Genomic DNA, 23,718 nt, shown 5'->3' with positions numbered 1-23,718 from the left:
TAACAGGATTCGTCATTGGTCCATTATATGAGTTATCAAGTCAGAGTCACTTATGTTAATACTCAACTGATGAACCTGTTATGACCGTAACTGTAAGCAAGTCATTTAAAATGGAAGAGAGCCTCCGGCAAATTACGGTTTTATTGACTGCCTCGAGTCACAAAGGATCAGAAACATTCATAAATACTTTCCCATATGAGTGTATTCAAGTCAAAGCAGGTTTCTCCAGTGGTGGTTATTCTAATTATGAAGAAAGTTTCCACTGAGTAGAAGTTTTATTTTATTTTATCATAGTTATACAGTTAAATAACAAGAGAAAGAGTTTATTAAAGTTCAAAGAGGAAAAACACGGTGTCAGATGAGAGTATAGGTAAACTTAACCCCCCCACACACACAGACACACACACATACACAAAAACATGTCACAGCTTCGCAGTTGAACTTCTGCCCACAATTTAATCCCATGTCATTGTTCTCCAGGCATGCATTCATCAGCACTCAAAACTGTCATAAAGCATTGATTCATCCCGTTTAAGAGGAACAGGAACTATGTGGAAAAGGTCTTCGAAAAGGGATCAGTTTTGTTTATTGTGAAGTGAAAATGATGAGAAGGGCTTTTAAAGGAGAGATTTATAACAAAGCAGACCTGCACTTGTAACTTTTCTGAGAGTGAAGTAAAGGTACAAACTGATTTTGTGAACAGCTGCCAATCATTACAAGAGTTTCCCTGTCACCGTCAAACATGAGCCTGATGCTACAGCACCATCTTGTGGAAACACTCATAGGGATTTTTCCATAGACTGCTCAACTGCAGGAATTCAGGTATGCATGTTTGCCAAAGCAAGTATATTCAGAAACGTGTCAACAGACAATTATCATATCTTTAATTTACTTCCTATACCAAGCTAGCAAGATAAGGCATCTCACATTTCTTCTGCATATGGACAATGTACACAATATACCCATATTTTTTTGTAGCTCAGGAGGTAGAACAGGAAACAGGTGGTTTGATGCATGACTGCTCCCAGTTTGCAGGCCAAATCCTCTTGGGCCAATCTCAAGTTACTCACAGATGCATTCATTTGGGTGTGAATGTGTTTGAAGGTTAAATAGAAAGCACACATAGAAAAAAAGGCATAGAAAAATGTTCTTGTGTGAACGGATGTGAATGAGTAAAGGAGGCAAGCTGTATGTAAGAACCAATCTATTTAATATTCAGTTGTCTCAAGCAAACTATTCTCTTGTCTTGGTATCAACACTTTAATATCTCAGAAAAACTTGTCCATACACACCTGCTGCTAACAGCAAAAACAGTCCCACTGCTCACTGTGGGAAAATATGTTCAAATACACAAAACAGTACATTTATGGGTGCAGCACAGTCCGGTAGACACTTCCAGAAATAAGAGCTTTGCTTACTTGCCTACTGAAGCATGATAACCACTTTTTGTCTGGTAATGTTTAACTTGGCAGAGATCAGGCAGGTTTCAGCCTAGAGCTGAGAACCAAAGTGCCGCACAATTATGTGTAATTTATCTATTAAGTTATACAGTGAATAACATGTATTCACAATCAATGTCCCTACTTCAAAAAAAAAAAGAAAAAAAAAGAATAAACACGTAAGAGAAAAGATTCGCTGACAATGCCATATAATGTACATTTAGGCTGCTTATCTTAGATTTCTTTATATGTAATCAGAGCACATTAGCCTGAGAAAAAAAGAGAAACGCAGAGTACATTAAATATACATATATACAGGTATATAACCAAACACAAGGCAGCCTGGCATTATTTTAAGATCAGCTGACACCAGAGATAAATCCATATTTGTAGACTAAAGAGAACTCTTGTTCAATAATATGCAGACCTGAAATTGTCTTCATAGTACAATGTATTGAAATAAACCTCTTTAAGGTACAATTTTGCATAAAAGGGAAAATAAGCTTTTGTGTACCAACAATGGTATGTTGAATTTGGTCTATTACAATTAAAAATTAAAATGTTCTTGTGTTTTGTAATACACTAAGCCCTGTTTTGGGGCCATTTTTTACAAGTATACAGTACAACACACAGCCATCTGTCCACTTCAACACATTGTGAATCAGTTTTACTTGTGTTGGTGTTGGGCTGTGAGCACAGGTCCCAATTAAAGCTATCAGGACTTTTTCCTGATGTCTCAAAAAGAGTCATAAAGATGCTCACAAGTAGCTCACTGGGGGTGATTTGTAAGACTCTGGCAGCACTGCTTCTGTTCCTCCTTGAACAGAAAAGGCTGTTGTGCCACAAAGTGATCATCTGTCAAGAAGTAAATACTGGTATTTGTTAAAAAAGTATATAAAAATGAGTTGTTGGTATTTAAACTATTGTGAATGACTTGTTGACCTATAATCCCTCAAACATATATCACATGAATGGTACCAAAATAATTTTGAGCCAGAAACGATATCTCTGCTAGATGCTGCCCACAATCAGTTTTTGGCAAAGGACATGTCTTTTATTTATTCAGGTAAAAGGTCTCATTTATATTTAAAATGCATTTTTATATACAGTGATGTGTCCAAGAGGGCAGCAGAAATTGCAACAAATATAACATACAACAGCTCTACAAATATATTTCAAGTTGCCCAAAAGGATTGGATCGATTATGATGTAGAATGCAGAGTAGATCAAATAGTGCAGATTTGTGAGGATACCTATGACAAAACAGGTAATTTCTTTATTTTATCCTGGATAAATCATCCTGAATATTATTTACCAATATAAATAACAACATTATAAATAAAAAGCAAATTCAATATTTGGCAGTAACTTTTTGGCAGATCATCCAGCTGCTAGGTTGATGCCCTACTATGTTCCTGTCCAGCTTCTTGTGCAGCAGTCGGTCTCCTGGTATCTCCTTCACAGTCTTAAGATTGCACTGGGGGACACAGCAAACCTTGTTGCAGTAGAATGTATGGATGTAGCATCCTAGAGGAGCTGGACTAACTTTGCTGGCCATGCAAAGCCATGACGAGGACAATAATAAAAACAAAACTCGAGAAAAAATAACCAGTGGGCATCGCCTGCCTGTTCAAAATCAGAATCAGAGTCCTTTGTTGACATTAAATATCAGATGTTCAAAAAGATTAGAAGCTGCTCCTTTGTAGCAGCATTTAGAATAAATAACAATGAAAACAAATCCAAAAGTACCACCATATACACATGTGTAGTGATGTGTGATGTGAGAAGTACTGATGTGAAATTTGTACAGTAATGGCTTGTGAAAAGAAAATGTGTTTCTGAGATTGTTCATCGTGGTTTGGACGGACCTGTAGCGCCCCCTAGAGGACAGCAACTCAAACAGGTGACCTCTGAAGCCTCTTCCACTGAGCGTGGGTGCAGTGAGTGAACCACATATGTAAAGATGCTCTCAATGGCTGAACGATAGAAGGTCACCAGCAGCTTCTCAAAGATTTTGTTCCTCCTGAGCACTCCCAGGTAGTGCAGAGCTGACCTGATCCCCCTTTTCAGCTCAGGTGAGTGGAGAAGAGAGAGATGGTCAGACTGGTCTAGGTCTGGGAGCTGTGTGGCTCCCTTATGTTGCCTGTGTGTAAATGCTTCCCCCTGTTGTCATACATCTTACATTGTGTTAGAATGTAGGCAGGAAAGACTGGAGGTTTGCCTGATTAAAATCAACCGTGATAATGGTGTGTCCCTGTCCTAAAGGGGGGGTCCTTGTTGCCGCTCCAGTGCACCTGTTCTCACTATAATTTGCTCCAAATCAGGTGAAACTGATTCACGTTGCTTTATGTTTCTTAACTGGACAGACTGGTATTTCTGTTGTTTAACTAACTTTGTGTTATAGTGTGGTTACCGAGTCTTCCTCTTTTTTTCTCCCTAAACTGTTTACATTTCATCTATAAAAACTCATGTAAACTATTTGGAACGTCTGCGCTTTATTTTGTAACAGTGTGCTTTTCTTTTCGTTTCCTATTAAGTGAAAATGTGCTTGACATTTTAAAGACAGGCGAAACAATTTGGCTTCAGCTCGACCCATCTCCTGAATTATGTAATAGTTGTAAAAGACCGCCTACCCTTTCTTTTGCTATGTGGCCATTTACGACTGGTGGACACGAAAGGGCAGCTGAACGAAAGTCGCCACTCGACCAGAATCAACTCAAGCCTAATTTTAAACGCTAAAAGCTTCATTCGCAGTATGTAACTATGTCTTTGGAACCCTGTGAAGAAACTGCGGAACACTCCGCTTTGCTCAAGCTCCTCTCTGCACTGTTTTATGCCGGAAGTTCGTTTCTTATTACCGTAGTGAACAAAACCGTGTTGACAACTTTCAGGTAGGTGTCGCTTTGTAGGGATATCACTAATTTATTCATAGTCGAAGGACGGAAGCAAAAAAAAATTGTTAAGTTCACAGATAAAGGAAGCTTGTAATAATAGCTTATTCTCTGTTGTCAAGTTATATTTAAGAGTTCTGCTTTTTGTGTGTTGACTTTGCAGATTTCCCTCCTACTTGTGTCTGGGAATTGGACAGGTATGTTGTCCAGGTGCGAATACCTCCCACCCACACTCCACTAATAATAAACAAATACAAACTCATTTTATTGTCCTTTCAGATGATCACCACTGTTATTGTTCTTTATGCGGCCAAAAAGAGCAAAACGGTGCAGTTTCAAGATTTCGACAAGAATGTTCTCTTAAAAGTAAGCACCCTCACCCCATTATAATATCTCTATTTATTCTTTTTTTAATGTATTTTGTGATCTATAAATCTTTTTGTTTGTTATGCCCAGATTTTCCCCCTCCCTTTGCTGTACGTTGGGAACCATGTTACAGGCCTGGCAAGCACCAAAAAACTCAGGTTTTTACCAGTTCATTTGCATCACATTTAGTCCTTAAATTTAGTTAAGATTTTCTCAGTACTCATTTATGCACACTGAAAAAAATATGTTGTTGGATTTACTTAATTCAATGGTGGACATTTGTTGCACACAGATGTTTTGCTTTGGCAGCAACTTAAACAATTGAGTTAAATTAACACAATTTATTCATGTTCAATAAACCTGTGCAATTTGTGTTGATAAAATGTGACTTAAACATGTTTTGATGAAGTAATTTGAGCTCTTGGAATATTTTAATCCTTCACAATTTTCTCACGTTATCCCAACACGATTCAATAACTTTTACCCAATACTACTTGGTCACTTAAATACTACATGTTATCTTCAAATTACATTTTGCTATTATATTCTAGTATCAAATACACAATTTTCAAATGGAGGCCTTATAACAGATTGTATTGTTCTCTTCCAAGATGGTTGCTGGCATCCACCAGTAACCTTTCAAAACAACATGTCTAATTTCACTGCAGTAGGTAAAGAATTAAACTGACATTACTCCTCTACTGAATCTATATAAATCAACAGTTAAATAATGTCAGTTCTTCCGTGTTCTCTGGAATCAATCGCAGCAAAGAAATTAGACTGTTTCTTTTGAAAAATGTTGGGAAAGAACAATACAAAACATTCTATTTAAGGCCTCTGACATCAAGATTCAGTTAAACAACAATTATAACTAAACAATTTGAGGTAATGTTAGTTTCCATTAACATTAAATTAGGTTACTGAATTGGCAAACACCTTCCTATTAACACTACCCATTTTACCCCAATAACTAAAGAAATTAGCACTTGCAGGTCAAAAACTTTATTCAAGAGACGCAAAAATAACATTGATACAGTGACTGTCAAAAATTACAGCACTGATCATACTGTGACATCTTGGTTCAAAACAGCACACTTAGAAATATTCAACGTTCTTTACTTCAACTGAATGAAACTGAAAATACCATTTCACACGACCCATATGGGATATTTAGACTGTATAACTGTTCACGCTACATCTCTTCACTAGTAAAAGAAAGAAAAAATACAAAGAGAAATTTAAAAATGCTGCCAAACAGACAAACAGAACTTGTACAGAGCAAAAGGAAAAACAAACAACAACAAAAAACAGCTCGTCCTCATGGCAGTTGCAGAGTATATAAAAATGAACCCTGCGATCCGTTCCTGGAATTGAGCTTCAAAAATGCAGCAGAACAAGTGTGAGATTTAAATGTCTTCTCACCTAGAGCTGGTCACCTCACATGCATAACAGTGAGCTTCGTTGCAGGAGCAGTTTTGTCTTAGTTGTGAGCTTTTCTTGAGAGCTGAGTTGCATCCAACTCCATTACCACCCATTGAATCACCTCAAAAGTGTAGCAGAGTTGTGATGGGTAACTCATGTTGAAGGAATAAAAAAGGTCCAAACAGCATGGCTACTGCAAAGGTCACGTTATCCAGATCTTGAAGAACAACATCAGAAAAGTCATTGCCTGGCGCATCTCTGGAGACAGATGTTCATTGTGGTTTTCGCAATCTGTGCAGTGGCCTCAGTCAAGTCCTGGTTAAACACAAAACATTTCTTTAAGATTCCTTTTTAAACTCATCTCTTTTGAATCTACCAGTTCTAATGTTAGAGTAATTTAAACCAATGCAAGCAACATAGTAAATAGCTATAGCCAAAGAGTGGCCTGCCATGCTGCCATTCATGGTCTAACAGAGTTTCTAAGAGAGGGTGAAAAACATAATAATTTCAAATGCTTTACATTAGTTTTTGTTAGAAAGACACCGGCCCATCAGAAATCCAGGCTATGTCACTCAGAAGATGTTAGAATTTAGACTTTCAGCCCCACAATTTGGTTAGCTGTTGGTCAGTTGGTCTTTTTTTTTTTTTTTCAAACAAAAGCTAATGTAAATACTGGTGGGATTTTCCTTTGTTCATTAGAATGACAAATTTAAAGTTTTTTCACACTGATGTGACCCCTAATACAGGGGTGGGGGTGGGGCCTCAAGGGCCGGCGGCCGAGTTCACTACCAGGCCTCATGTGAACTTCAAATTATTAAAGAGGACTACTGGTCCTAACCAGTCCAATGAGGATCAAGTGGATAACTAAATGCATTTTTAAAGGTTGCAAATCCACAATCTACTCATAAAACACTCACCATGAACTCCTGCACCAAGATGTTGCAATTGTCTTTCACACAGATGCGGAGCACTTTGATGAGGGACTCCGAGCATTAATGTCATCCTTGACTATTATAACAAAGAAAACAGAGATTTGTGAACTTTTCAGTAGCACAGAAGAAAATGATCCCAGACAAAAACTCTTGACTTTTTAAACCAGTCAACATGCAACACCAGCATCTACAAAGCAATATCAAAAGTTCCTGTTTGACATCAACTTTATGGATATATAGTTTCCAGAACATTTATTTTTAAAAAAAGATAAATTTTTCTCAGTGGGCCAGTAAATGCATGACGAAAATTATGGCATCCTTTTAGTGGAATCATTACTCACAGGTAATAGTTGACTGTTTCAATGGATGTAGCATAAAATTTTTACTGACCTAATGCAATACATATACACTTTGTAGTTAAAGAATTTTAAAGTTCTTACTGTCATAATGGCAGCTACATCCTTTAGCTTTGTGCCCTGTTCCCCCGATCACTTTGCAAACACTTTCAGCAGACTGTCAGAGAGAAACTCAGCTCCGTCAGAAACCTTGACTGTAAAGGCATGGTTGGGATGCACTGGAATGCTGCATTTTATCTGAAATGACATAAAATTATTTTGAAATAACAGCAGGCACTGTGCTTGGTTAATCAGTAATGTTTTGTTGAATAAAAACTGTGTTTCCAGATCTTATGGGATTAAAAAAAATCCAAAGATGTTTGTTTCTGATTTGCAACCCAACAACCCACAAGTTACAACCTCATTTCAGTTCAAGTGTGCATTAATGCGAGTCCAGTAATCACCTTTCTGGCAATACATACAGGTATAAGTTAAACCTATGGCAGATTTTGGATTTCTCAGTTGTATTAATAGGGTGAGTATGCATGCACCTAATAATTATAAAAAAACCCATTATAATTAAGTTACAGAAACGAAAATAGAATATACTTTCTTACCATAACACCTTGAACCCACAATCCATCAGCTGACTCCTGGTGAAATGCAGAATAGAGGTCGTCTCTCAATGTGCAGCAAAAAAAACAAAAACAAAAACAAAAGGACAGCAGGTGAGGCCAGGAGGGGTAGGGATGTAAGCTAGCATAATGCCGCTGATGATATTAGCTAAAGCTGTTCAATGTCCAAAATCTCACTAACACCATGGTGCAGTAAATACACAATGTAACTGAAGAGTCAGTTGGCAAATCTATTCACACAGAAAACCAAATTATGTTATGAGTGCCTCGTAATTAGGTTTAATGTGATATTACGGCTCTTGTGCCAAAGACAAATTCAAATGAAAAAGCGCCAATTCTTTGACAACAGATAAAACAGCAAATAAGCTAACGGCTCTTTTTTTAGCATGTTACATGGCGACACTCTAGACGTTTAACTACATTTGGCTGAAATATGGTAAATATTAATTCAAAAAATCAAGACATACCAAAAACGTAGAGTTGGCTGCTCGACTTGACTGAGATGGATGCCTTTTTTAAACCACGATCCAAAGCCCGCGAGATGAAATCACGCGTGGTTTCACGAGATTTAACGTTGCTATCTTATTGACTTACTTCACCTGAACATGATATGAACAATTTAATACACCCTTTCTGCATATCATGTAGTTTTTACACTATATAGTTACATTTAACTTTAAAACATGAGGCAATTGTGTTAAATACATGCAAGATGCTTACATAAATCCAAGAGATGGCCAGTCCCTTTTTTTCAGTGCAGTCTTCCCGAAACTGTGTTATCTGTTACAGTTTACCCATGTTTACAGTTTTGCGGAAATTCACTATATTGATGACAATGATCTTGGAAGCGTATATACTAAGGTAAGGAATTATTCTAACTATGTATTACCGTACTGTTAGAGCCTTGAAGCACTCTAGGGCCTTATCTCATCTGATTTGGTCTGAAATTTCTTAAAGTACTTTACTTGAAGAGGTTTCTAATGGATTTGTTAATGGAGTTAAACAATGTGAGAGCTTTCAGTGTAGGATGTGAGATTAAAAAAAAAAGATTTAACAATGGAAGTGCCCATTAATGTATGCCTGTTTTGTCCTCTTTATCTCCATTTTCAGAAAAACATTTCCAAAGCGTCTTGTGTACAGTGTTGTAACCATAGTATTTGGTGCTATGATTGCTGCAAGGTATAGTTTTGCTTTTTGTTTTTATTTAAATTACTTTTGTAATTGTATTTCTCCATGAACTGCAAAAACAAAGTAGACTTTACCTCCATCTCTATTGTCTCCTATAGTTCAGACCTGGCCTTTGATGTGGAGGGCTATACATTCATCCTGCTTAATGATGCATTCACTGCTGCCAGTGGAGTGTACACCAAGAAGAAACTTGGTGATAAGGTAGGATTTCCTGTTCCGTAGAAAAACAGAGACAATTTGAGCATTGCTGCCTTAGTAGATATATCTCTGTCCAGGTGTTGTTTGAAGAAAAAAAACAAAAAACAATTTTACTGCACAGCTGTGCTGCCAAGAAAAATGGGGGCACAACCATCCAAAGCAATGCACAGTGAAGGAGAGTGTGCAGGCAGAGTGGATTGGGTGGAGACACGTGTCAGGTGTGATTTGTGTCAGAGTTGGAGCTACAGGTGGGACAGCTCAGGCTGAGCAGTGTGCAAACCAAGTTAAAGAAGCAAGGCTGAAATTGTTTAGACATGGGGGGGAGGAGGGTGGATTTATCTGGACAAAGGATGCTGAAGATGGAGCTGCTAGGCAGAAGGAAAAGATGAAGACCCCAGAGAAAATTCATGGATGTAGTAAAGAAGGATATGCAGAGGGTTGATGTGACAACGGAGGATGCTAGGAGTGGAGGTAGATGATCTGCTGTGGTAACCCCAAGGTAACAGCTGAAAGAAGAAGAATATTAGAAAAGAAAGCTGAGCATTATCTTTTTAAACAACAAAACAGAAGGTTTTAGTGTCGTTCACGAATATCCTTTGATCATGGCAGCTCCACACTAGCAGCGTCTTTATATCTAAAAGCAGAATCGTGGGATTCGCACATTTTTTAACCTTTTTTTTTTAATGCATAGTGATGCGAGCATCTAATGACGCATGTGCCTCACAGGAGTAAAATGTTAACGTTCTCAATACTTTGAAATGTCCCTATTGCATAACAGTGTTTGCTGTTTACATTTGTTTTCCTCCTTTTTGTCAAGGGTCTTGGGAAGTATGGGGTCCTGTTTTACAATGCATTAATAATTGTCATTCCTACTGTCTTGGCAAGTGCGTTTACTGGAGATTTACACAAGGTAAACTGTGATCAGGTGCATTATCGCTATTTATTGTTGTTTTTTGGTTTTCTGTGCCAGAAACTGTATTCTGTTACCACCCTTTATGTTTTGATCCACAGGCAGTCACATTTGAAGACTGGGTGAAAGGCACATTTGTCTTTTGTTTCCTTATTTCATGCTTAATGGGGTATGTCACTATAATCCAGTCCAAACTGTTCAGTTATTGTAGAAATCAAACTTCCTTGAGTCGGTCATTCTATATAAAATTGATCAAAGATAACTAGGATGTGATGAAAATTATTCTGACACAGAAGCGGAGATGGCTAGGGGGTGAATATGGTATGATTGTAGCTAAAAAAGAGACTAAGTTGAAAGGGCATATGTTCTACCCACCCTTCCGTGTATTTTGAGGGCCTATAACTTGGAAAGTATTCATAGTGTGAAGGCAGAATTTCGTTAACCTTTATTAAACACACTAAAATATTTGCACAAATAAAAACGTTGTTGAATCTGAGGGTGTTGAGTTGACGATGGAATGGCCCAGATGTTAGATCGCTGTTCAAAGCTGTTTTGCTTTTGTCCTAATTTTCTTTAGGTTTGTGCTGATGTATTCCATCGTCCTCTGCAGCCATTATAACTCAGCACTTACAACCACAGTAGTTGGGGCAGTAAAGGTAAGAGCACAGTGATATTAGTTTGTTTTTTTTATTGTACAAAATCCAAATATTAAGAGTTCTTTGAAAAATTGTTGACTGAAATCCACAGCAAAAAATTTCCTCCTTTTTTCTTGACCCATGGTGATGGACAGGTGGAGGGATTTACTAAGATAGTTGTTGTTTTTTTTCCTTATTTCCAACACAATGATACTAAAGTGAACACAATTTCACCTTTTCCTCAGAATATTGCTGTGGCCTATATTGGCATGTTTGTGGGTGGAGACTACCTGTTCTCTTGGACTAATTTCCTAGGCCTCAGCATTTGGTGAGTAATAAGACTTAAATGCTATTTTCTGTTCCTGACTACAGAGTTAAGCGTGACTCTATAAGAGGCCATATTTCTTCAAAAAGTCAAACAGTATGCTATGTTGAATAAGAACAGCAGATTGGAATCTGGCTTGGGAAGGATTTTAATCTAGAGCAAAATATTGATTGAAAGTGAAGATTAGGCATTCTCTGATAAATATAGTTTAGTCTGCAGATTTTGTTTCCTTGAACATTTTATCTTTTTGGTTTTCAGTATGTCAGGTGGACTAATGTACTCATATATGACCTTCAACAAGAAACCATCTGGAAGTGACACAGGAGCACAAAAGCTGAAGCTTCAGATCTCCGAGGAATCAGCAGGAAAGTACTCTAAGGTCTAAAGGGATTTCACCACTTGGTGGCGCTGATCTGCTCCATATTGGAGCATGATATTACTTCAGCACTTATGTGCATTAATAAGCAAAAAAATAAAATCAATAAAATGCTTTCCAAATATATTCCAGGTTCCATCTATTTCATTATACTTTTACACAATGAACAAATGGACAAGGAAGGGGTAAATCCTGGGTCAGGTTCAGTGAATGTTTATTGAAGATCAACAATGACAGAACAGTGTGGACAGCCTGTGAGAGAAAATTTGTACTTTAAAACATGTAGTATATCTACCAAGCAAGCAGGATCGCCCTACATACTTAAATATGAAAACTGATGGAGGATGTTAGCAGTGGGGAAAACTGAAACTACAAATTAAAATTTCAAAGCTCTCTGTAAATTGTGCACTCGATATTCTAAAACTACATGTATATATTAAATGCCTTAATCTTTCTCAAACCGAAATATAAACAAAGGGTAAAATGCTTCCAGGTATATTCTAATTGGCTAGAATAAATCATTTGGTTTACTGATTATCAACAATCCACTTGGCTTCCAGTTTCACCATTACTTAAAAAAAACAAAATTCAAATTCGCTTGACTTCTCGAGTGACGGCTTTCTGGTGCAGGTTTCCCCTAAACAGAGGCAGGGCACTTGTGAAAGGCTTCTTACAGTGTTAAGAGATGTAGTGTTGCTTCAGGGGAAAAAAACAAAAAAATCCACTACACATCAGTTTATGATAAACAAGTGCCATTTCTTCTGGGCAAGGCAACCTAATATTCAGTGCATTGCAAACTTAATCCAAGACTTGATGGGGGCTCCAAGTACTTCATAAAAACCAATGAGTTTCCCAAATGTATGTTTTACAATCGTGGGACATTTTGTGTTGCAATATTTCCCTTTTATGAGTTAATCAAACATATGGAAAAAATGACTTGTAATGAGATACATACACCTACTACTATGGTACTGTTCCCATATCAAAACTAGTCAGCCAGCTTTTAATATAAAAGGTGACTGACACGCATTGTAAAACATCTCCCACCTAGTTGAAAACACTTTTTGGTTTCGCAAACTTGTTACGAGGAAAACCACAAAATCTAAATGTTTTCCTGTGTTTAAAAACTACTTGGAACCTTTGAACACTGTAGAATCTGGTAGACTGTATTTAGAAAACGAGTGTTATGCTTGTCTGTTACTGTTGAGAAAATAGTTACATGTATATATTTAGACAAGCGTCAACTGTAAAAATTTGAATTTTTTTTAAGAGCTTGTACCTGATCAGACCTGCGGATTAGGGTTGCAATGATCACACATATAAAAATGGCCCGTGTCATATAATGTCAGACTTTTCCATCTTCCCTGACTTCCCTCTTGTCCACCTTTGCCCTTAAATAAAGTTGTACCTGTGAGGCAAAAAACTAGCTGAACCTTTCTCAGTCCATTTCTACTGCCACTGCTGTCATCAGTGGCAGTGAAATTGTGCTTATAGCACCAGAGATGAAACCTGGGAACATGGTGAGACGCCATCTGACAGTTGAACTCAACATTTCCTATGGCTGACCACACCCTGTATCATTCCGTCCATCTGAGCTTAATCCATATATACAGTCATACACACTCTTACACTCACAATATACTTAAAAAAAAAAAAAAAAAAAAACTTGTTACCAAAGTGCAAACAAAACCAAAACATGATAGGTATCCTTTCTTTGCCTTTAGAAGACAGAAGAAAGAAAGACATTCTTCATATTGTCAAATCTACAATTATAGCAGCCTAAAAAGGATAAAATTGAAGCTGAATAAGGTGCTTTAGCTTGTGCCTTCCTGATAATGTGTGTGGGAACAGATACCTGTGTAACACTGATCTCAAGCCAATCCAGCTCTTTTACAAAGTCTGTTTTCACAACTTTACAGGAAAAAAAACTAAACTACTTGTTGATCTGCATTGTAGGAAGAATTTTAGCGACAGCACATGTAACAGGAAGGCGGACTGGGATAGAGATACGAGGGCAGGGAATTGGGAGTCCGGGATGAGGAAGTGGGATGGGTGTTCGTTCAGGGAGACAGGTTGTTAGCCAGCTCGATGAGCGCCAGAGCGCCGTGGAGTCGCTCTCGTTGCTCCTGGAGGCGGCGCTTGGCTGCTCCTCCCTGGGTGCTCTTCTCCTCCTCTGCGGTCTCTTCTTCCCCGTTCTCTTCATCAGACTGGAGAAACTCCATTGGATCCTGCTGCTCCTGGTCCTGCCCTCTAGCCTTGCCCTGTGGCTTCACCTTGGTGGTTGTAGGGGCACGCTGCTCACGGGTTCGCCAGTACCTGCAATGACAAAGAGCACATTACCATACAATGTAAACAAAACAAACAAAAAAAAGCTATTTAAATGTGGAAATCTTCCTCACGGTCCTGCTTTTGTACATATGAGCCTACTTTCACTTACTTTGCCAGCCACTCTGCCACAGCCTTGTTATCCACAGACTGAGCCTTCCCCAGACCCTCCTTTGGTTCTTCCCTCTTCAGACGGGAGAAAGGATGCTTGGGGCAGTGTCGGTTAGCATGTGTAAACCGATTGCCACATCCTGCAGAGGAAGCATCAAGTCTGAATAACTGCAGAAAATGACTGGAGGTTTTTGTCATTTTTACATAGTTAAAATGTGTAGTGCACAACATTTGTGGTTCACTACTGTTATAAACAGTGCTTCAGTCTTCTTAGAATGGATTACTATTAATAAATTAATGAGTAATGATGTTTACTCAAATATGACTTTTTATAAGTCACAAAGCAACAGTAATGATTTTTAGGGTTAGTACATGAAATTACAGCAGACTGTTACACAGTCAGTTTCATTTCCCAGGTACTTTCCAAGTATTAGTTTAAGGCTCTAGTCAGTCATAGTAAATAAACCACATTTCATCTTAATGGAAAGTACCTTGAAGACACTAAAGGTGAAAACTTTCAGTTTGCTGTTTGTGATAATACATTTTTAAAAGGCTAACTGCATGGTCTTTTCTAAAAAAAAAAAAAAAAAAAAAATCTACGTTTCACACCCACCTTTCTCAGAGCAAACAAAGGGTTTTTCCCCAGTGTGCAGGCGCTGGTGGGTCTTCAGCTGTCCACTCTGGACAAATGCCTTCCCACAGTTTGGGTAGTCACACAGATAAGGCCTCTCACCTGGGGTGGAACAAGATAAGATATACTTTATTCATCCCACAAGTTGGGAAATTGAGGAGGGGGTGGGTTAGTTAGTGGAAAAACTGTGGTTACTTAATACTTTAGTAATTACTAGACAATGCTTTTAAATTCAGAACAGGGACCACATGGTTTCATGTTTTGTACCGTGACAGGTGAAGCACATGTATTAAAGCAATTTATAATGGGTCAGTGGACTTCTCTCACCTGTGTGTGTCCTCTTATGGGCCTGGAGAGACTTCTCTCTGGGAAACACTCGGTTGCAGATGTTACAACGGATACGGCTGGATGAAGTCTCCCCCTCGCTTATCAGCTCCCGGACTGTGTCCGCCCGTGGCCGGCCTCTGCGGATACCATCCTGACAGCGAGAACACGCAGAATCATTGCTCTGGCCCTATCAGACTTATCAAAGGACTCTGGATGAATGAACACCTATGGTGCAACAGCTTTGAGACAAAGCAGGGTATAATATGCCAAACCAAGGACAAACTGTTTTCACTGCTTCATAATCTAATACACTTATAACACATGATTCACATAAAATACTCATTTATTGCATTTCATACAATGTATCAACGTGCCAGTCTGACTTCATTTAATTAGCTCACGTGTTACACTGTGAGCTAATTCACATCCGGTTAAATTTTTGGCGCGCGACTACACGTCATATTGGAGCAGCTGCTCCAGATTCAGGAACTGGGGTTTAAAATCCACGGAGTCACACCCTAATGCGCGGGCGTTTTTTAAATGACTCTATATGACGCCATATTGAGGCCGACTCTCTGTTTTAAGTAATCACATTTCAAGAGAATATATAACTTTACAAGAAAAAGGTGTTCATTCTGATCGTGCTGTTCTGCTGTGATAACTATGTATGGGTTATTGCGCCTGTTATACACATGCTATATCCTTTCAGACCTGCTCTGGAGGTTCTTCAACAGATCAATGAATTAAGTTACAAATGCTCTTTTAGGCGTATTACACTGTTGTCAGCAGTCTCTGCATTAACAATATTAAAGTATTAAAATAGTTAAAAAATACTTTCTGCTTTTAGGTTGCGCTCAGACATCCATACGACATCCAGCCATGTCACTTTTTAAAGAGTATCAAGACAAACTTTCATATGAGGGGTTTACCTTGATCTGCTCAGGTGAAGGAGCTGTGTCCGCTTCCCTGGCCGTCTGTGTCCCGGTAGGGGACGCGGCTCCACTCCCTGAGCCCGGGCTCAGGGTTACATTGTGGGCGTTCTCTCCCCACTTCCACGGGTAGACCATAAAGTCGCTGAAGCCGGGGCTTGTCGGAGTTATGGCCTCTGCTTTCCTGGGTTTAATCGGAGTGGTCTTGATGACGGACACCAAAACTCTTTTAGGCGAGTCATTGCAGAAAATAACGTGAGGGTGCTTGCTCTCAGCCATCGTTTGAGTGTCAAAATCCCGGTGTTTGACGCAAAAGCCGCAAAACTATTTTTTTTCCCAACAAGATAAACGAGCAAGTGTAATAAATAGTTTGCCTTCTTAATCTGGAGTAAATACTTCCTTCATTTCCAAAGAGTACAAGAAGAAGAAAAAAATCTCTGATCCGCTCTCTGCTATAAAGTAACTACAAAAGTTGCAGGAATATATGAAGACTGCGGTTTCTTTCCTTCTTGTCGCAGCAGGTCGTCTCAATTGACCTGTGTGCGCCCACAGGAGCGTTGTCCCGCGTTGCAAAATCGCGCCTGAGCAGTGCATCCTCCAATCCACTGCAGGCGTCGAACCCCACGTGTCAAAAGAAGCGAATGGCAGCAGCCATATGGCTCTACCTAGCCATTCTCCAGACCAGTAGGAGACGCGAAGGGCTCTGTGCACACTAATTGGCCGAAAAGCTTTTGTCCAATGAGATTTAAACACCTGATGCGCGCTCTCGCAGATTGACATCAAGACTAGCCAATGAAAGCGATTGTGGCCCACGTGTTAGCCAATGGGAGCGAAGGGCGGTTAATTTTTTTTAACATTGCGGATGAGCAGATGGCTCTTTTCCCGCGCTGAAGAATCTGTTTATGTTATTACATGTTTTTGTCGTTTTAAAGGGAAAGAAAACGGTGGTTCCGAGGCGCCAAAGTTACGTAATCACTGTAGGGCGGAAGTAATAGAACAAAGGCTTTATTGTGTGCGAGAAATGGAAACAGAAACTTAGAGTTATTTGAAATTTCATTATATCAATGCAATATACCTAAAGTGGTTTATCTGTTTAACCCAAAACCCTACTAAATCTCTAGATACTGTGTTCTTCAGATGATTTCATTTCTCCAGTAAAATGTAGTAAAGTGTGCTGTCAATCATCCGTTCCTGGCAGTTGTTGGAAGACGACCCTGCCCTGCTTTCACTGTCATCCTGTTTGTCGCCCATGTTTCAGTTACCTAGTAAAAAACAGTTTAAATACACTCCAGGGCACTGTCTTAAAAATAGTATAGTATGCCAAAGGGAGTGCAGATTTACTGCTGGATGAACACCATCCAGGCCATCCCGGACTATACACACTACAGACACTGAATTTAAATGTACTGATGCGGATTTATGATAGCTTTCGGTATTTGAGTGTCACACATCTGTTTTAGTAAATATTGTGTGAGTTTCTTTCTTTCAAATACTCAAACAAAAACTGCTACTAGACTTGATAACATTTACACTCTTTCATACATTTCCTGCTATACATTAATACTGAAACATTGCACACTAACATCACAGACTTGTATATTCATTCTGCTATGACTACTGAATGAGGTTTCATTATATAAAATTACTTACTCATCTTGCAAAAGAGGGTAGGTGGAATTTTATATATTTTAATAGCTGGACTAAAGAGATCTGAGCATTATACATATTATACATATGTCATATGATTGTCTCAGTAGGCCTATGTGTTGCTTCAGTTCATCAAATAATCCAAGAAGTAAAATGAAGTTCAGTCTGAAAAAAAGTAAATAGTATAGACATTTCATTAAGGCTGAGGGTTTTGTATAGATTTGCAAAGTTACGAACATATGGGGCATGCAAATATGGAGAGTTTAATGCACGTGGTTCGCAAACTGTTAGGAGGGCCCCCCCTAGTGGGGTATAGAGCCACTACAGGGTGGATAACCAAAGGAAAGCTACATAAGAAATAGATAAATAAAATATAATTTATGTGGTGCTACCACACTGACCTTTTTTTCTGTATGAATAAGATTTAACTTATTTCCTTTTTTATTGCCAATGATTGCTGAAAAGTGTGAGGTAGAAGTGTGAAATTTTCAGCTTCTAGGAGCATGCCAAAAATGATTGAGACAGTGCTTTAATGGGATATCGCTCAGATTCTCATGTGTAGCTTAGTGCAGCATGGACTAGGCATGCTTTCTTAACATTTTGTTTATGCAAAAGTATGACGAATGGACTTTTCTAGAACATTGCGTGCAATACACTGTTTTCACACAGTGCAGTGGCTGACACTGTTGCAAGAAGGTCCTGAGTTTGAATGCTGTCTGGGGCCTTTCCATGTGTAGTTTGCATGTTCTCTGGCTTTCTCCTACAGTCCAAAGATAGGCATGGTGTGATTCTAAATCGACTGTGTCTATGTGTTATCTCTGCAAAAGACTGACACTGTGACAGGCTCCAGCCTCCCAGCAACCCTGAAATGCATAAGTGGAGGAAAACAGATGGATTGAATCTTTGGAGACTTGAGAAACCTTTCATAAACATTGTAACTCTATGCAAATGTTCCCCAAGTCTGTTCTGAAGGTTGCATTGTGAGCAATCTTTAAAAGTCAACTTTAAAGAACCCAGAACTCCAGTCTTTTTTGTGAAGTTTTGTGATAACTGTCAGGGAACATTTAGGGAACAGTCACAGGAGTTTCTGCAAGGAGTAGATCCCTATATAACCTGGGAAAGTTTTTTTTCTGGTAAAGCTGTGGATTGGCCACCATTTGCTACTAGTTACAAAAACTTATATACTAATGTAACAAATGCCATTACTAGCTACTTGGGCCAGAGGCAATTGCTGACAGTTATGTAGCAAAAATACAAGAAAATGTGAAGATTAACATTATTTCTTATAATGTCAGTTGAATTACAAAAAAACCCTGCTTTGTGACTGACCTAATGGTAGGCCTAATAAGCAACATTTACAATAGTATACATACAATAGTGGCACACTTCTAAGCTATGTATCCAGGAAGCTAAAAATAAAAGAATAAAAACAAGTATGGCTTCTCTAAGTAAATATCTATCAAGTAGATTGAAAACGAAAAACAAAACAAAACAAAAAAACTTCGGTAAATGTTATTTGAAGCTTTCACAAAAATCGTTGAAGAATCCCGACTGTTCTTCAGAGGTTACGCAACCTTCAGCCTGGTTGTTGGGCTGCGGTATGGATGTTTATTGATGCTGCTGTTTGGCTTTGATTAAGTTAGCTACTTTGGTACACCCCAGGCCTTCCTGAGGTTTGGCTACAATAATCAAATTACTGTTAGACCTGACAGGCAATACTGCCTACCTGCCTTGGAGGGAAACAGACACTGCCAGGTAGATAACAAACAGGCCTACAACAAAAGGAAAAGGGAAACACTTGACTTGCTTGCACAGTAACAAGACGTCGCTGTGCGAGTCAACTCGTTAACAAGCCAGTATACTACTAAGCTACCTAACTAGTGTCAACCCCCCCAAAAAAGTAGGACCTTTACCTGACATTTATGCTAATGTTACTAGGTCTAAGCTACAGTCCATAATTACCCGAACATTATCGGTTAATGTTAGCTAACTGTAGATTAAAACCATTTTATACGTTTATTGAAGTTAATGCGCTTCATTAATTAAAGTGAACTGTAACGAAAGCTCACAAAATGGATAATATTTCCATATGTAAATTTGTCTTAAATGTTTATCTTTGTTTTTCGAATGCTTTTTGAGGGTTAGCGCCCCTTTAACTTCAGCCCCTGTGCCAGTTCCGACTCGTAGGCCTCCAGCCTGACTAAGCACAGAACCATCTCTGGCAGAGGAGCTGAGCCAAGCCTTTGCAATGCAGACTGTTGATGAGCACGTGGGCGTGGTGTCGCTTGCATCCACACGTGCAAACATTTATTTAAAAGTGTGCCGAAATATGCTGGAGGCATTTGTTGGACGTTCACTGGGGCAGCATAGTTCCGACCGTCACAGCTCTTTTGTTCTAGCTGAGCTGGAAAACGGTGCTTATCTTTATTGTCTGATACTTGAAAGCTGTTTGATCATCTCGAGGAGGTAATTATTTAAACTGTTTTTTTTATTCATCATTAACAGGCTAACATGCTGCCGGACGCCTACGGGTGTGCTGTGGCGAACAGGTTCGGGAATCTTCTGGATGATGACACGGATCCTTTCGACTTGATCAACGAAGTGGAATCAGAAAAGACGAAGAAGAAAAAGAAGAAGAAGGAAGAGGAGGAGAAGAAAGCAAAGCAGAAAAAACCTGGTCAGAAGGAGTCCCAAAAGGACCGACGCCTCCCTATGGCCCTGGATGTTCAAGAGCCGGTTCCAGGTAAGTACTGCGACACACTGCACAAATCCAAACGATTCTGGCAGCTGCTGGGGTTTCCAGACGGGGTAGTCCAGCCAAGAGTGGCCAGTTTGCCTGAGCTTTGTCAGCTGGTAAAAATGCGTGGTCAGCGAGGTGCACATGTGCATGCTGTCAGAGGTGGTTATATCCCCACTATCCTCTGTGCAGAAATCTGGGTCAAAGTGACGCTTGTCTAATTTTATAGATAATTCCAGAGGACATTTAAGTACATAGATTCAGCTATTGGACTGAACCTAAAAAATGGATTGGAAAGAGGAAAGCATGTTAAATTGTTGTTTTCCTCCTGTAAATGTAAGCTCAGTGAGGTTTGAGAGCATAAGTCTGATACTGAGAATTGCATTCAGAAACATAGTTTTCCCCAAATAGTGATTGCTACCTTATGACTCAGTTCAGTACGTTACCATCTCGCTTTCTCCCTTCAGTCCGTAGGCAGCTGCCACGTCCTGCACCTGTGTCTGAGAGTGGGGAGGGCAGAGAAGAAGCCCAGAAGAAAGCTGCTGCTGGGCAGCGTAGGGCCAACCAAGAGGAACCCCCACAGGAGTTTTCAGTTTCTAGGTTTGCATTCCATGCTTAATAAAAATATCTTTATTTAACTGATGTCATATAAAAGATGACATACCCAGTCTTGATTAGTGTTTCAGCATATGCTTGCATACATAAACATTATTTCATACACTCTTACAGGAGCTTTTGTTGATTAAAAGCTCTCCTAATATTTAATGTCACCCAACAATGTCTAATTATACTATGGAAGCTTGTTTCTGCAACTATGGGGGGGGAAACAAAGCATTTGTTTGCCAACCAAATTGAAATTTCAGGTTATAGCTTACCAATTCAGACTTCTGAGAAAAGAATTCTAAATTAAGAAAACTACATTTTAAGTTGAGATGCTAACCCAAAATTTGGACTTACTGATTGCAATAAACCCCTACCCCACCCCCTCCCATGGCATAAACAAGCTTTCCTAGGATACTGCTGTCAGCTGGGTTTGAAATGTGGATGTTGTCACATGAATAAACTGAGTTTTAATCTTCTTTTTTGGCAGGCCTTCCTATAATTCAGACTTTGATCTCAGAGGCAAAGGGGGGATCAAAGGTAGGAGAGCAGGAAGAGCTGGAGGAAATGCAAGGAACCCGGACTACTTTATTCTGAGGGGCAAGAGGGAATACGATCGGCACAATGGAACGTAAGTCTTTGTAAAAATGCCGCTTGTCCCTGATTTTCCTCTGTCTCATAACTGTGTACTGATGATCATTTTGTCTTAATTGCAGAGGTATACCTCCTGACGATAAGAGAGGAGGAAGAGGAGCTTGGAACTGGGGCTCTGTTGAAGAAGCTGCAAGGTAAGTGGGTAGTTGATAAACATGAAAATGACAACATTTTAATTCTTGCAGAGAATAGAGGTTCTGTTTGTTCATGTCCGTTTTTGTACAGTGAATTCATGGATGGGACATCTCCAATCAAATCTGAGGACTCCCAGATAACTGTAGAGGAAGACAATCCGAATCAGTGAGTGAAATGCACAAATATCCTTTCTTAAATTTACATCTGTACCACCGTGACTTATTTAGAAGTGACGGTGGTCTTGTTTAGCATCTGTGCAATGAAAATAGAGGAAAATCTACAATTTAAAAAAACAAAAACACATTCAACAGTGTGCTAGATAAAATGTTCTGTGACGAGCTTTAATTGATGGGGAAATTTGGGATGTCTGTACTTGGCAGTCGCACATGAGAATTGTCATTTGCAGGAAGTGGGAATAGGGGAAAAAAAGAAATGGAAGATGATTTATTTGTTTTCAAATGATAAAATAGAGCAACGGAGGAGGGAGAGATGTTAGTCCAGGTTGCTATGGAGATGACCCTGGATGAATGGAAGGCCATGCAGGAGATGAGTCGTCCCAAAGCAGAATTTAATATCCGCAAAGCAGAAGGCAAGATTCCCTCCAAAGCCAAGGTCATCCACGAGTCAAAGCATGTGGAGGTGAGCGTGGAAGATGAACTCTGGAGGCTATATGGGTTGGTTTTTGTTTTTTGTTTCCCCCATTTTGTTTTTATGAATAATTTCTGCAGTTTCTCAGAGTAACTAAAAATCGTGTGTGTGATGCAACATTACTGCAACATAGGCCACCGGCAGTTGTGTAAGTTTGTGCACCCTCAGTTGTGGCTCCTTAGGGGCTAGTTCATCTTGGCTGCTAATGAGGTTAATTTGAGATGAACTGTAACATGTGTTGACATGCCTGTGCATATTCGGGTAGTTTCTTGACTGTGCAGCAAAGCAAGCCATTAATAAATTCAACGAGACAGAATATCTATTGCCGAATAATCAAAGACTGAGTAATAATCAAAATATCTATGGATGTTTTTACTAACATAAAAAAAGCAAATGCTATAAAAATAGTTTAGTTTTCTGTTCAAATAGTACTCTTGCCTTCTGTATATTTAGTGTTTGCTTCCAATTTCTAGACCATCAAGGTAAATATGGAAGATGAAGGAAACTTCCTTCGCAGGTCTGTGAATGATATCACCTCCCTCTTGGACATCAATTTCGGGAGCCTTGGACGTCCCACTCGTGGTGGCCGAGGAAGAGGAGCACGTGGTTGTCCTAGCAGGCGCCCAGAGAGTGTCAAACCGATATTGGAGAGGGTATGTCTGTATTTGGGTACAGAATTTGGGACAGCGCTGAAATGCTCCAACCTTTCATATAGCTTTTATTGACAATTGTGCATTTGAGGTTTATTTACTTTCTGAAGGGTAAGAGGGGTACTCGTATTTGTGTGCCCAGAGCACAGTTAGCATATTGTTTTATGAATGACGTGGTTTTTCCCTATTAGGCGGAGGATGATCTGGCACCTAACCCAGATGACCCAGAAGACTTCCCAGCACTATCAGCAGGGAGATAACTGAGTAAAACCTCATCTCCTGATGTGACACATTTATTGTTTTTGAGGTTTTGGGTTCAATTGCACGGAATACACTGTTCAATAAATAATTATTTTGCAAGGTTAACTTTTTGTTTTGAATGCATCACTGAGGATTTAAACTCATTTTTCTTGTCAGCTGGTTGACAGGTCTTCAAATAACTTTCGCATGGGACAGTATTGTGGAAGTAGAGCCAAAGAGTCAGGCATGAGACTGCTCTAAACACCCAGCCTTCTTTTCTTAATATGGTCTTACAGCTGAGCACAGCATCTCCACCTACCTGCTTCTCTTTCCAACTGTTAGCAAGGGGCACCCAGTCTGGGGGTTTAAAAAAGGATCTGGGAACAACCATAATAATTGTGCTTAAAACATGTAATGAAAGGACTAAGCCAG

At 39.2% G+C, this 23,718-nt stretch overlaps 3 protein-coding genes and 1 long non-coding RNA gene across 7 annotated transcripts; 2 read left to right on the top strand and 2 right to left on the bottom strand.

Annotated features, from left to right (window-relative positions):
- The first annotated feature begins 3,393 nt into the window (after positions 1-3,393).
- slc35d2 (solute carrier family 35 member D2) lies at positions 3,394-11,774 on the top strand. 3 transcript variants are annotated; one of them, XM_085294801.1, is made up of 12 exons: positions 3,394-3,514; positions 4,494-4,527; positions 4,610-4,696; positions 4,787-4,854; positions 8,810-8,881; positions 9,131-9,199; positions 9,307-9,409; positions 10,224-10,316; positions 10,418-10,485; positions 10,894-10,972; positions 11,197-11,279; positions 11,535-11,774. In XM_085294801.1, exons 3-12 carry the CDS (start codon positions 4,610-4,612, stop codon positions 11,659-11,661), a joined length of 849 nt encoding a protein of 282 aa, XP_085150927.1. In that variant the 5' UTR covers positions 3,394-3,514; positions 4,494-4,527; the 3' UTR covers positions 11,662-11,774. The 3 variants fall into 3 exon arrangements, with proteins under 3 accessions (XP_085150927.1, XP_085150926.1, XP_085150928.1); XM_085294800.1 differs by lacking the exon at positions 3,394-3,514 and adding an exon at positions 3,836-4,330; XM_085294802.1 differs by lacking the exon at positions 3,394-3,514 and adding an exon at positions 4,238-4,330 and having other exon boundaries at positions 4,494-4,540.
- Positions 5,684-8,418, bottom strand: LOC146562729 (uncharacterized). The gene is made up of 4 exons (XR_014894683.1): positions 8,003-8,418; positions 7,491-7,643; positions 7,036-7,126; positions 5,684-6,433 (listed from the first exon to the last, which is right to left on the bottom strand). It is a non-coding gene; the product is annotated as an uncharacterized LOC146562729 (long non-coding RNA).
- Positions 11,775-11,849: 75 nt separating the features above from the next.
- znf367 (zinc finger protein 367) lies at positions 11,850-16,633 on the bottom strand. The gene is made up of 5 exons (XM_085294803.1): positions 15,976-16,633; positions 15,047-15,197; positions 14,702-14,821; positions 14,090-14,228; positions 11,850-13,968 (listed from the first exon to the last, which is right to left on the bottom strand). The coding sequence occupies exons 1-5, from the start codon at positions 16,252-16,254 to the stop codon at positions 13,713-13,715; spliced, it is 945 nt and encodes a 314-aa protein (XP_085150929.1). The 5' UTR covers positions 16,255-16,633; the 3' UTR covers positions 11,850-13,712.
- Positions 16,634-19,233: 2,600 nt separating this feature from the next.
- LOC146562726 (intracellular hyaluronan-binding protein 4-like) lies at positions 19,234-23,412 on the top strand. 2 transcript variants are annotated; one of them, XM_085293148.1, is made up of 9 exons: positions 19,234-19,377; positions 20,128-20,365; positions 20,827-20,959; positions 21,450-21,590; positions 21,676-21,747; positions 21,839-21,913; positions 22,219-22,387; positions 22,870-23,049; positions 23,238-23,412. In XM_085293148.1, the coding sequence occupies exons 2-9, from the start codon at positions 20,134-20,136 to the stop codon at positions 23,304-23,306; spliced, it is 1,071 nt and encodes a 356-aa protein (XP_085149274.1). In that variant the 5' UTR covers positions 19,234-19,377; positions 20,128-20,133; the 3' UTR covers positions 23,307-23,412. The 2 variants fall into 2 exon arrangements, with proteins under 2 accessions (XP_085149274.1, XP_085149273.1); XM_085293147.1 differs by lacking the exon at positions 19,234-19,377 and adding an exon at positions 19,893-20,036.
- Positions 23,413-23,718: the final 306 nt, after the last annotated feature.

The sequence above is a fragment of the Mchenga conophoros genome, linkage group LG12 (assembly GCF_057382185.1).
Source record: "Mchenga conophoros isolate Kocher_MC1m ecotype Shallow Benthic linkage group LG12, M_conophoros_male_GT1.1, whole genome shotgun sequence".
Classification (NCBI taxonomy): Eukaryota; Metazoa; Chordata; class Actinopteri; order Cichliformes; family Cichlidae; genus Mchenga; species Mchenga conophoros.
Note: the sequence above shows the minus strand (reverse complement) of the source record. Positions and strands in the feature narration are given on the sequence as shown.